The 12,915-nt window shown below is 36.7% G+C and overlaps 1 protein-coding gene across 1 annotated transcript; it reads left to right on the forward strand.

The window, feature by feature from the left end:
• The first annotated feature begins 3,397 nt into the window (after nucleotides 1-3,397).
• On the forward strand, nucleotides 3,398-9,191 carry LOC131234714 (mannan endo-1,4-beta-mannosidase 7-like). The gene is made up of 5 exons (XM_058231650.1): nucleotides 3,398-3,838; nucleotides 4,379-4,573; nucleotides 6,125-6,247; nucleotides 7,655-7,857; nucleotides 8,506-9,191. The coding sequence occupies exons 1-5, from the start codon at nucleotides 3,512-3,514 to the stop codon at nucleotides 8,960-8,962; spliced, it is 1,305 nt and encodes a 434-aa protein (XP_058087633.1). The 5' UTR covers nucleotides 3,398-3,511; the 3' UTR covers nucleotides 8,963-9,191.
• Nucleotides 9,192-12,915: the final 3,724 nt, after the last annotated feature.

Consider the following 12,915-nt stretch of genomic DNA (forward strand, 5'->3'; position numbering starts at 1 on the left):
ACACTATCACGCTTGCTTTCATCACATTGTCATGTTTACTTTCGTTACAATATCATGTTCATTTCCAACATCATATAATCTCATGAAAACAGTTATTACTCTCTCGTCATAGGTCAAATCGATGTGATCTTAAACTCATTGGAAATATAATTTAACTAGCTTTCAAATGATATTGGAATCATTTCATTTGGACATCATTTGACCATTTAAAATTTGGCCTAAAGTCTATCTCACTAAATGTTTGCAAAGTGAACTTTGGGTCATGTTTTAAAATATTAAACGATGTCCAAATAAGATTATTACAGTTTCATTTGAAAGCTAGTTAAATTATCTTTCCAATGAGCCTTAGATCGTCCCAATCCAATTTATAATGGAGTTATCCATTTTCATAGAATCGCGCGATGTAAGAAACGAGATCAAATAATCAACAAACATCATTATAGACGTTAGACATACTTTTAAAAATGCCAAATGGTATCCAAATTAAATGATTACATTCTCATTTGAAGGATATTGAATTCTCTTTCCAACCATCTTAAGATTCCCAACCTTTAACGAGAGAGTTATCATCATTTTTTTGAAATCACGTGATGCTGGAAACGAGAGCGAATAGGATAATATATCAAAAGATAATATATCAATGTAATGAAAGTGAATGCAAGAATGTACCGAAAGTGAACGCGATAGTGTAACAAAAGAGAATGTGAAAGTGTAACAAAAGCAGACGCAATAGTGTAACGAGAGCGAACGCAATTGTTTGTGTTCACATTTCCAGCATCATGTGATCCTCATATCTCCCTCATGAAATGTCAGATTAAGGTGATCTTGGTCTTGTTGGAAAAATAATTTGATGACCTTTCAAATAAGACTAAAATCCTTTCATTTTGACGTCATTTCACCTTTCAAAAGTGAGCCCAAAGTCTATGATGATGTTTACAAACCATTTGGTCTCATTTTTAGTACCATGTTATCACATAATGACGGTCATAACCCCCTCGTAAATAGATCAAATCAAGGCAATCTTAGACTCGTTTGAAAGATAATTCGGCTAGCTTTCAAATATGATTAGAATCAGCTCATTTTCAGACACCATTTGCCTTTTAAAACTAGACTTAAAGTTTATGATGATGTTTGCATTTATTTTCAGCATCTCTTGATCCCATAAAAACAATCCTAAGTACCTCATTACTGGTCAGATCGAGGTAATCTTTGACTTGTTAGAATGATAATATGATGAGTTTTTAAATGTGATTAGAATTATTTCATTTGGATACCATTTGACCTTATAAAATTAGGCCAAAATCTAGCATATATATATATATATATATATATATATATATATATATATATATATATATATAAGAAAAATAACCCATCTTCTAATAGTAGGATTTTGCAATATTTTTTCTTTCTCAGTTTCTTCCCAAACAAGCTTAAAACTCATTTTTTCTGATGATAGAAGTTTCTATCAGAGAGAGTAGTAAAAAAACATGAAAGATTTCCAAAGAATAATCGAAAACATGAAAAATCGTTGAAGTGTAGTGGTAAAAAAAGATTTAGTTGGAAAGTACTAATAAAAGAAAGTAAATGCATAGAAAAGAAAGCCCATAACCTTTACAATTACAAGGATCGATGCAAACCATTGTTTGCCTCAAGAAACTTGAAAAAGGTGTCTAGGTGCAAACAAAATAAAGATTTAACACTTTTAAGCATTATGAATTATTTTTATTTTTATTTTTTTAAAAACCTTAAAGTACGGCCATGTCTAATTTAGATGTTGATTGCCTGCGACCAAAGAAGTTGGGTGAGATTCATTGTTATGTTTGTGACATCTATATTGTTTATCCATTTTTCCAGCTCATGTTAGGACATGAAAAAAAAATGAGGCAAATCAAAAATTCGAATGGGCCACATGATAAAAAATAATGGAGAAAAATGCTTATCATTCAAATCTTACTGGGTCCTCTGTGATGTTATATGCCATGGAAAACATTCATAAGTTCACTCACACGGGGATGAATTGAAAAGACAAAAATATTAGCCCTATCAAGAATCTCTGTTGCCCATGAATGTTTTAATTGTGGGCCTCCAATCCTCACTTTCCAATCATGTAGCCAACATGAGTATTAGATTTGCCTCAGTTTAGGGCTCATGTCCAAACATGAGCTGAAAAACATGGATGGACAGCTTGTATTTCTAACAAACATCACGGTGGGCTCTGAATAGCTTCCCACTCTACGAACTTAATTGGTCATTGTGCCAACTATTATGTATGTGTTTTATCCACACCATCCATCCACCTGATCAACTTATTGTAGGGAATGAGCCCACAAATGAAGTGGATCCAAAGCTCAAAGCAGACCACATCATAGGAAACAATGAGGACAAATGACACCCACCATTAAAAAGTTTCTAGGGCCCACAACTATGATTATTTGCGATCCAACTTGTTGATGAAGTCATATAATTCTCTAGTAACATTCAACTCTATTTGATTTTTCTAATTACATGTAAATGTAAAGTAAATGGATAATTACTATCTTTTTCAATCATTTGTTTTTTTAGAAATTATTATCTTGAAAATTGTGATAATTTTAATTGAATTTCATATATTTGTACATGCACAAAAATATGTGAGGTACACTATGATAAATATATTATATTCATGCCATCCATCCATTCTACAAGCTCATTTTATTATTATTTACTATTATTTGCACAAAATATGGTATACACTTCTACCCAAACGGCCCTCAGTGACAGATGGAAATCAGCATTAAAAGTGCTTTGAAAACGAGATTGCATACCACCTAGTGAGTATGCAAAATCTATAAATCCCACCATCATATATGTGTTTGATATATGTTATTCGTCGGTTTTAGCAGCTCATTTTAGATATAAGCAAAAAATAATTTAGATAGTAAGCTAAATGAGAGGATAATGATATCCACCGTTAAAACCGAAAAATTTGTGCAGGCCCACAGTGATATGCATCTGTTGTCCATCTTGTTTAAAAAAACAGGGTCAGGAAGGCATAAATGAACCAGTAAAAATAAATAAATCAACACCATAGGTGTTCAATTCTCATCCACTGTTACGTGTGATACACCTAAGCTTCGGATTTGTCTCATTTTTGGGCTTATGCCCCGTAATGAGCTGCTAAAATAGCTGGACGGCACAAATATATCACGGTGGGCCCCACAAATTTTCATTCGTCTAATGAAACCGTCACGTCGAAACCGCCGAATGCTCGAAATTTTCACGGTGAGCAGTTATTATCCATCTCAGTGCATTTACAAATTTACCCTTTGAAACAAACTGGCCTAAACTCATATCCTTGGGAAGAGGAGAATAAACAAACTTCCTCTCCCAATTGCAGACTTTTTCATAAAAACGACTCTTGTTTTCACATGGAATAAATGTAGAAAATCTTTATAAAAACAACCCCCCACAAGCCTTCTTTCTTTATTTAGAGGCCCCTCCTCTCTGCATTCTTTCTCAATAACCAAATATGGCTTCTGAAATGAAGCATCTCAGTCTGGTTTTCGTTCTCCTTTTCTTCCAACAACAGCTTCTTCTCCCAGTCCATGCAGATGGTTTCATGAGGACAAGAGGCTCACATTTTGTATTAAATGGGAGCCCCTTCTTTGCAAATGGGTTCAATGCTTACTGGTTGATGTATATTGGGTCAGACCCATCTCAGAGAAGCAAGGTCTCAGCTGCATTTCAGGAAGCCTCTAGCCATGGTCTCACAGTGGCAAGAACATGGGCTTTCAGTGATGGTGGATCTGGAGCTTTGCAGTACTCTCCAGGCTCCTACAATGAGCAGATGTTCAAGGTCTGGTTATCTGAAAATAGCCCATTTCATCTTTTCTTCAGGAGAGCTGATAGAGAGACATGCCCTTTTCTCTTTCTGCTTTGCTTGTATTGTTGCATTACAGCAGAGTTGAAAGAAATTAGGGGTGTATATGCTAATAAGAAGGGTGTGAATAGAAGCTCCCTTTCTCTTTCAACCATTTTGTGGGAACTGATATTTACACCCTCTCCTATTGATGCATGAACTTTCTTTCTACTTTTGGGATTTAGAATGGGACTAGTATCTGATAACATACGTACAAAAGGGGCTATCATTAAAAATAAAAGGTGTAAATATCATTCCACAGTTTCTTTGGGCAGCCAGTATTGAGTGTTCACACCCACATTTTTCTCCTTCTGGTATTACAATAGTGAAAACTTGTAGTATTTATCATACCATACATAGAGAAAGAAGCATGCATTTATCAGTCAATATGGGTATGATATCAATTTCCTTTCTTTTATGTAATGTCTTGATTTTTGCTTGCTGAGTTTTTTTTTTTTTTTTTCTGGTTTATTAAAGGGATTGGATTTTGTAATATCTGAGGCAAAGAGACATGGGATTAAGCTGATATTGAGCTTGGTGAATAACTATGAAAACTTTGGTGGAAAGAAGCAGTATGTTCAATGGGCTAGAAATCAGGGCCAGTATTTGACATCCGATGATGATTTCTTCAGCAATTCTGTTATTAAGGGATACTACAAAAATCATGTTAAGGTGAGTAATAAAATTCTCTTCTATTATTTTCTTAGGGATATGATTTTTATTCCCCCCCTTTTTTTGGTACCTACACTCCATATAGACTTATTCTAGTAATTGGTTTGCACTTCATCAATAAAGAAGAAATGTGTGCTATTTGAGTCTTCCTCTCATTTTTTATTTCAATTGTGTTATTATGGTTATATTTACTTGATAAATTTTCTATTGAGAGCCACTGATTACACCCAACCTGATTAATTTGCTTACACATATTTTATATATTGGGAACTAAAATTGTATGCCCAAAATAGAAAGTGGGTGTAAACAAGTCAATCATGGTGAGTGTTGATATCAATTCTCTTATGTATTTGGGGTTTCCTTGGGTTCCTTGTTTGATACTTTTAGTTCCCATCTTCTATTTCTGTCTTTATTTGGAGACTGGTATTTCTACGCCTAAAATCGATATTACAACCCATGGGGATAATTTAGCCATAATGCGTTTTTATCTGTACTTTTAACAATCTATAATATATACAAACTTGAGTAGTGGGGGATAATTTTACCCCTGCAATTAGATTTCTTAGGAGCTAGACATTGAATATATAAAGGAGATGGAAAGACATTTTAACCAAAAGCTACGGTATTTTGGGAACATGAAAATGTTGTGGTTGTCTAATGTTTGGTTGGGATTTTACCTGCCGGAAGTCATCAATGGCTTAGATTTTACCTGCAAAAAATGTCTGGCCAGTTTCATGATTGTAGTTTCTTTGTGCAAGTAGCTTGGACCCACCTCTTCTCCTCTTTGCATGTAGCCAACACTAAGCATATCATTAAGGAGCCTGTGTGACAAAGGCTCTATGGAGCCCACTATGACGACTGTGTGACATCTACTCCATACATCTGTTGTGTTGGCTCATGTTAGGACGTCAACAAAAAAGAGGCAGATCTAAAACCTCGAGTGGGCCCTTAAACTAGAAAAAAGTGGGTATGTGTTGGTGACCTTCGAAATTACTTGGGGTCCCCCTCCCCCCCCCTTTCTGCGTGTAGCTGCACCTTTCCCTCTGATTTCTCCCCCCTTCTCTCTCTCCCTGCTCTTTCCAGGTGCCTTGCATGTGCCATACCCTGTAGTATTGTACGACACTAAGGTTTGAATACAACTGTGCCAGCAGTTTTAGGGGGTGGAGTATTACTTCATTTTTATATTTGTCAGTTAGTTTAGTGGTAACATTAGTAACACTTTCTTTAAGGGATCATATCAATGCCATGCATTTTATGTTTTATTTATTGATTATTGAATGGTCTTTTTATTGGGTTCTTTAATATAAGATCGCCTTTTTCTTCATGATTTTGGAAACTATAAGAATCATGTTAAGATTCGGGATTATTTTTCTTCACAAATGGGATTTCCTGTGCTTTTGTTCTGTTTATCTCTCTCTGATGACTTTCAAACCATATTGAAGGGTTTGAAAAAAAAAAAAAAACCATATTAGAAGGGTTCCATTGATTATTCTTCAAGTATATTGTTTCTGAGATTAGTGCATTGTTCTTTTTCTTTTTCATGTGTAAAAGACTGTTCTTACAAGATTTAATAGCATGACGGGAGTTGCTTACAAAGATGACCCAACGATCTTTGCATGGGAGCTTATGAATGAACCCAGATGCACATCTGATCTATCAGGAAGAACCATACAGGTATAAACCCTCTCTTCCATTCTTATAATTTTTGCCATGTGTGTTAGTTTCATTTACTTTGTTCTGTTTCTTTCTCTCCTGGGTAGGCAAATGCCAGAAGAGAACTGCAAGGGCAACTGTTGGTACATATGCCAAAAATATTGGGCGGTTCATCAGGTGGGGGCACAATGAACTTGCCCTGGCCCCAACATGGCACATGTGTGTGAGATTTGGGTAAGTCATCAGGTGGAGTCACCATGAATATGCCCTGGTGAAAATCTTCAGCCTGATCTGCCCACCAAGTAGCCATACATGTATGAGAAAAATGGACAGTTAGATAAAAAGGTGACCACAGTCTATTCAACTTATATGTGTGGCCCAGTTGATGATTGGTCTTCCTTGAATCTTCTAGCTGGGTTATCTTCATCGAGGTCTGTCTGACAAGTGTCCTGATCCTGCACATGTTTAGCATCATGTCTCTGATCTCTCCTTGCCACGAATTGCCTCAGCCCTCAGCATAATTATTTGCCAAACATTAGGCTATTTGCATACACTGCCATTATCCTGGCTGATTTTCTTTAGGGGCATGTCAAACTACTAATTTTATAGGTATCATGATAAAAGAAGCCATCAACTTTCAAAATTAGGATCTGTTAGGACTTTGTAAAATGAGGAATTACCCATGAAGGACAAAATCATATACATTATGTGTAGTCACAGCAACGACACCCCATACCTACGATATAGTCTATTGCTGACATTAAGATTTTATTGTTTATCTTGGAAGAATATTCCAGATATGGCCACTTACAGGTAGAAAATACACCGATATTCCTGAGACCCTGTTATCTCTAAAAATTAAGGCTATTGACACTTGAAATTCACCTTCCAAGAATGCCCATTAGCCAGTTGACGGAATCCACTGCATTTAAGGGCAGATTTGTCTTTCACTCTCTGCACTCGCCTGCCTTATCCTGTTGGATAAACATTGAGTTACACCTTCATTAGTGAGGGGCCCCCATTGAGTGGCATGCCCCGTTTTTCCTTCCCATGTGTACAATCATGCAAATGGCAAACAAGGAGTTTTCCAGAAGGTGAAGGTTAATGCTTCTTAACACCAGGGTATTGATGAAATGCTGATATTTAGTGGCACATATTTAACATGGGTCCCCTGTAAACGTGCTATGGGAGTCATGCTTAAGAAGAACCAGATGATTCTGACCTTGGCATTTCGAAAGTTTAGTTTTAATATATAACTTTTCTACATTTATTTAAAGACATAGGGTAAAACAGCTCTTTCTTGACAATAATGTTATGTTTCGGCAATGATTTTGCGTATTTCTTGCAATCTTTCTTGACAATAATGTTATGTTTTGGCAGTGATTTTGTGTATTTCTTGCTAAATTATTGTTATTTCTTATTTGATAGGGTTGGATTATGGAAATGGCTGCTTATGTGAAATCCATAGACAGTAATCACTTGCTGGAAGCTGGTTTGGAAGGATTTTATGGAGAATCATCGCCTCAAAAGAAGCAATTCAATCCAGGTTTCCAAGTAGGGACGGATTTCATTTCAAATAATCAGTTGAGCGGCATCGATTTTGCGACGGTCCATTCATACCCAGACCAATGGTAACAATCTAAATAAAAAGAAAGAAAATCTCACATCTTTTAATGAAAGCATACAGAACTCACAGCCTCACACTCCATTTCCTGGAGTCAGCTTGATCAACTTCTAGTATGTGAAAACCATTTCAAACATGGCTTGGGATTCTCCAAAAATTTGAACAACAACACGTGTTAAATAGGTTGATGAATGCCCATACACACATGTATGCATATGTATGCATGTATAGTTTTTCTGTACACATACTCATTTGGATGCATGCAAAGGTTGGCGGGCAGTTTTTAAAGACTAAATAACCTTAGATGAGATGTGAGTGATTTGAACCTAAAACTGTATTGCATCAGAACAGATCTCCTGTCAAGGCCCAAAGCAATTGAATTGAATTGCGGACAGTCAGTTCAACCAGAGGAAATGACTGAATTGAAACAAATTGTAATTAACTTACTTTCAAGTTGTATTTGAAAGTTCCATATCTTTGCAATTTGGAGCCTACTGAGCACTATGAATAGAAAGGTTGTTCATTTCTACACCATTGGACTAGTTATTACAATTCAATTTAATCGGGCATTTAAATGCAAATGCAGCCTTACTGGAACCATTTTACTTTTTACTGATGTTTAATTATTATTATTATTTTTTAATTCCATGAGCAGGTTATCCACTTCAAATGATCAATCCCAACTTTCTTTCTTGAACAACTGGCTCGACACCCACATCACAGATGCACAGACCATCCTCAGAAAGCCGTTGCTATTCACGGAGTTTGGGAAATCTTCGAAAGACCCTGGTTTCAGTAACTACCAGAGGGATGAGGTGTTTAATACAGTCTATTACAAGATTTATTCATCGGCCCGCAGTGGAGGTGCTGCTGCGGGTGGCCTATTCTGGCAGCTCCTAACTGAAGGAATGGACTCCTTCAGAGATGGGTACGAGATTGTACTGAACGAAAGCCCGTCAACAGCCAGTTTGATTGCTCAACAGTCCAACAAGCTTTATCATCTTACGAGGATGTATGTGAGATTGAGGAATATTGAGAAATTGAAGCGAGCGAAGGCCATAAGGAGGGCCCAGTGGCTAGCTAGAAACAAGGGGAGGAGCGTTGGAAATTGAAGGAAAAGCTGTTTAGATGAACTTAAGAGTGGTGGGCTTGGACTAGTGTATAAAATCCTGACAATGTTTTGATTTGTATGGGTGATATGGGTTTGTTAGAAGGCATAGGAAGGCGTGTTTCTCTTGGAGATGGATGTTGTTGTCCATCCAAGATATTGAGAGTTATGTAATGAATACACCATGTTGTTTTGGTTGATGAATTTATATGCTAAGCACTTTCTTTCTTTTATTCTTTCCCATTAGTTTGGGTTGTGTTTGGCTTTTTTAATCATGGAATGCATCTGTGGGCAGTCAGTTTTCCATCAAACCGGCCTAAAATAAGAATTATGCATTTTCATTTAGGAACTGAATCAGTCCATCCATTTATTCAGTTGTTTTACGAACTCACTCCTGAGGCCTACCTACCCAGGCTGTCCATTGATTAACACCATTTGAGGGCAAGCCATGGTGAAAAATCACAAGGATCAGTCGATCACCGCTTCGCCGGTTGATTGTGGACCAGTGTCCTTTCTTTTGTCACCTATTTTTAGATCTATTTCTTAGAAATGACATCAAAGATGGTTCAATCATGCAATCTGAAACACTTTCCCATGGTAGTCCATCATATCAGTGGATCCTATTTCCCTCTATATGCATGAAAACGGTAGCGGAGATATCTCCAAGATGCTCTCGATGGTTGGTTAGGTTAGTCTGATCTTGCAATTTTTTCTTAGGCCCCTTCCCATTCTGGTCCACCAATTTAATGTTTTTGATTATCCTAGAATTGCTCCCCATTTCAATTGAAATATTCTTACTCAATGCTAAATGCCGATATCTAAGTTAAGTTACCAAGCATTTTTTTTTTTGGGGGCCCTCCAAAAAACCACACTATTTAGTGGTCGTAGACATCAATTCTTGGATGCTTTTTTCCCATATTCAACATTAGCCACAGTTACGACTCTTTCCATAGTTCTAATATTCACTCACTCTACTCAAAACTCAACTGAGTTGACTCAAATCGGTGAGACTTTGAGCCAAATCACGGGTAGCTCTGTGTGGCTCAGCTTTGACTCGGCAAGATTTGCCGAGTCCAACTCGGCCACTTGATCTGGCTCTCAGTGACTCAAGCTGGATGCTTGCTTGGTCATGGTTTTATTTATTTATTTTCATTTTTATAATAATAAAAAACAGAACATGGAGAGTTTGGAACTCTTTCAACTATTTAACACTCTTTAATTTAGTAACTATTCCAGTTTTTGTTATTATAAATTATAAATTATTTAATTTAATAAAAGACTGTCGAGTTTTTGAACTGAGCCGACCTAATTGGACATCTAGTTGAGTTTTTGGGGTTTTGAACTGCATTATTTGTAACTATCCATCGTATGGTAAAAAAGGAATCCTCTAATTAGTGGCTAGGATTCATCCAACTAAGGTCATTTATTTATTTATTATTAGGCATACCCACAATAGCTTCCAACAAATTAATGGCCTTGAATAAAATAAATAGGGAGTAAGCACTCTAGCTCATGGTTCTAAATCTCATTGATTCAACTCAAAAGTTCACTGAGTCTACTAGACTTCGAGCTGAGCCATTGCAAAACTCGGAACTGTAACTTTCTTGACATTGACTCACTCGACGAGTTTATTTGATGACTTGGTTGGCGTAGCTCAAACCAAACCAAGACACTTAACCAGCATGCACAGTTGATTTTTTGTTACCATAGCTTTTATATATTTTTATTACTTGTCCAAATATCCTGGACAACACCTGTTTTATGCACTCTGTGGGGCCATATGCAAACCAAATCCATCCGTGGTACTTGATGTTAGGTCATGAGGTCAAAAGTCATCTAGATCCACCACTAAGGCTATACCATGTGCAAGGGTTGGAATAAGATGCCAACTATAGGTTTGTGTGTGGACCACCACATAGTATATTTTTCATTGAACTCGTTAATTAGGTTTAGCTTACCGACTTGAAGAGGAGACACAAATCAGCATGGTAAAAAACTCAAGGAGACAATGTCAGAATATTTGGTTGAATTAAATAGACTTTAAAATTGAAAATAAAAAAGAAAATAAAAATTAACTTATAAAGTTGAATCGAGGCGTGACGTGAGTCATTCGGCTTGAAGTAGATTTTTTTTCCCATAGACAACGTTTTAAGTGCAACAGGTTTCCAGAGCAATCGACCTCCGTGATACAATTATAACCCAATGTCAGCGGTGGACTTATTGTAAAGGGGCTCGAATCACTTGCAGTTTTATCCCACAAGTGCTAAGTTATCTTAGCGATGAACTCGGTAACCAAAACGTTAACTCGTTATCGTAAAACAGAGAATGAATAGAAAGAGCAGAAAGATTTTTTTTTTTTATGATTTTTGAAATAGAATGAAAGTTATTATATTGACTTCGAAGTGATGTATTAAGTACACTTTTGAAAGAGTTTGGTTCATTGGATTTAAAAACAATGGGTGCGACCAATTGGCCGGTCACATTTCTCTGGTTCAAAATGAACCACGTGGCTCGGCTTGGCTTGACACGTGCACACGTGCATGTGGTCAATGACATATATTATAGCTATTGGTATAGTTCTCCCACATGCGTCTTGAATGGAGCTTAAGCCCTAAGGTAAAAGGATTATCTTATTTTTTTTTTTATAAAAAAAGTAATAGAAATTTCAAATTTAGAGAGAAATCAAAATATTCAATTTAATTAAAATTTTTTTTTAAAATCTAAATTTTAAAACAAAATACAACATGCCATACTATGATCTTTGTGTTTTTGGGAACAATTTTACATTGTTTCTATTAATGTGACCCATGTAAGTTTTTAATTAAAATTATCTTTTATATGATTTAAATAGTGGTTCTTATCTTATTGGTGGAATGGGCATTATAAATAAGACGTGGTGGATCCCAATGTGGTTCAGTCTCCCCTTCGTGTGCAAGCTATATGAAGAGAAGAGAAGTAATGCAAGCTAGGCTACACTACACTTAAAAGAAAAGGTGAGTAGGAGCTAAGTGGTCCCTTGTATGGTAAAATTTAAATGGATGCTTGCTCTGCATTTTTACCATGAATTTACCCCTCTTAACCAATGTCTTGAAGTGATTGCAAGGGCCAAAAAGTGTCCAAAGCTCCTAATGCTTTGGTGTGGGGTGTGGGTTGGGTATTACCCCACTAAGATCTAATTAAAGACAGGCGGCCTTACCAGGGGCTTTTGAGGTGAACGGTATTACCCCACTACGATCTAATATCCACATCATTCATCCATTTTAAGTTTTTAGCGAATCATTTTAGGTGATGATCCTAAAATGAGGTAGATCAAATACTCCGTGCATAACATCACATAAACACTGCAGATTGAACACCTACATTGAAAGCCTCTTGGGTGCCAACAAAAGTTTTGATATTTATCTTTTCCCTTCATCCAGGTTTATATGACATTATAATACGGTAGGCCCTGGGAAGGTTTCAACAGTAGAGTTACTGTCATCACTGCTTCCTATGATGTGGTCCACTCGAGTCTTTGATCTGCCTCCTTTTTGGTCTCATGCCTTAAAATGATCTGTCAAAACTGATAGATGGATTGGATAAAAAACACAGATCATGGTGGGGCCCACAGAGTCCCTAACAGGACCGTCCACCTCTAGATAGGTCCTTGTGGGCCAGTGCGGGAGCGGATTAGGTGTTACTCGGGTAAGAGTACAGTGGGTGTTACCCTTAACGTGGGCTCACCTGTTTTATATATCCACAACTTCCATACGTTTCTCCAGCTTATTTAGGATGCAGTCCCAAAAATTAAGCGGATCGAATCTCAGGTGGACCACACCACAGGAAACAGTGGCCTTTGAGTGTCTCACCATAAAAAATTCTAAGGGCCCTATAGTAATGTTTATTTGCCATCCAACCTGTTGATAATGTCAAGAAGACCTGCATGAAGGTAAAGTACAAAGATCAGCGTGATAAAAA

This window comes from Magnolia sinica, chromosome 19, assembly GCF_029962835.1.
Source record: "Magnolia sinica isolate HGM2019 chromosome 19, MsV1, whole genome shotgun sequence".
NCBI lineage: Eukaryota > Viridiplantae > Streptophyta > Magnoliopsida > Magnoliales > Magnoliaceae > Magnolia > Magnolia sinica.

What these genes read in the sequence shown, in the direction of transcription:
- LOC131234714 (XM_058231650.1), top strand. Translation starts at nt 3,512, where the DNA reads ATGGCTTCTGAAATGAAGCATCTCAGTCTGGTTTTCGTTCTCCTTTTC. An exon ending in ACTACAAAAATCATGTTAAG is followed by an intron (nt 4,574 to 6,124) that starts GTGAGTAATAAA and finishes CATGTGTAAAAG; the next exon opens with ACTGTTCTTACAAGATTTAA. An exon ending in TATCAGGAAGAACCATACAG is followed by an intron (nt 6,248 to 7,654) that starts GTATAAACCCTC and finishes CTTATTTGATAG; the next exon opens with GGTTGGATTATGGAAATGGC.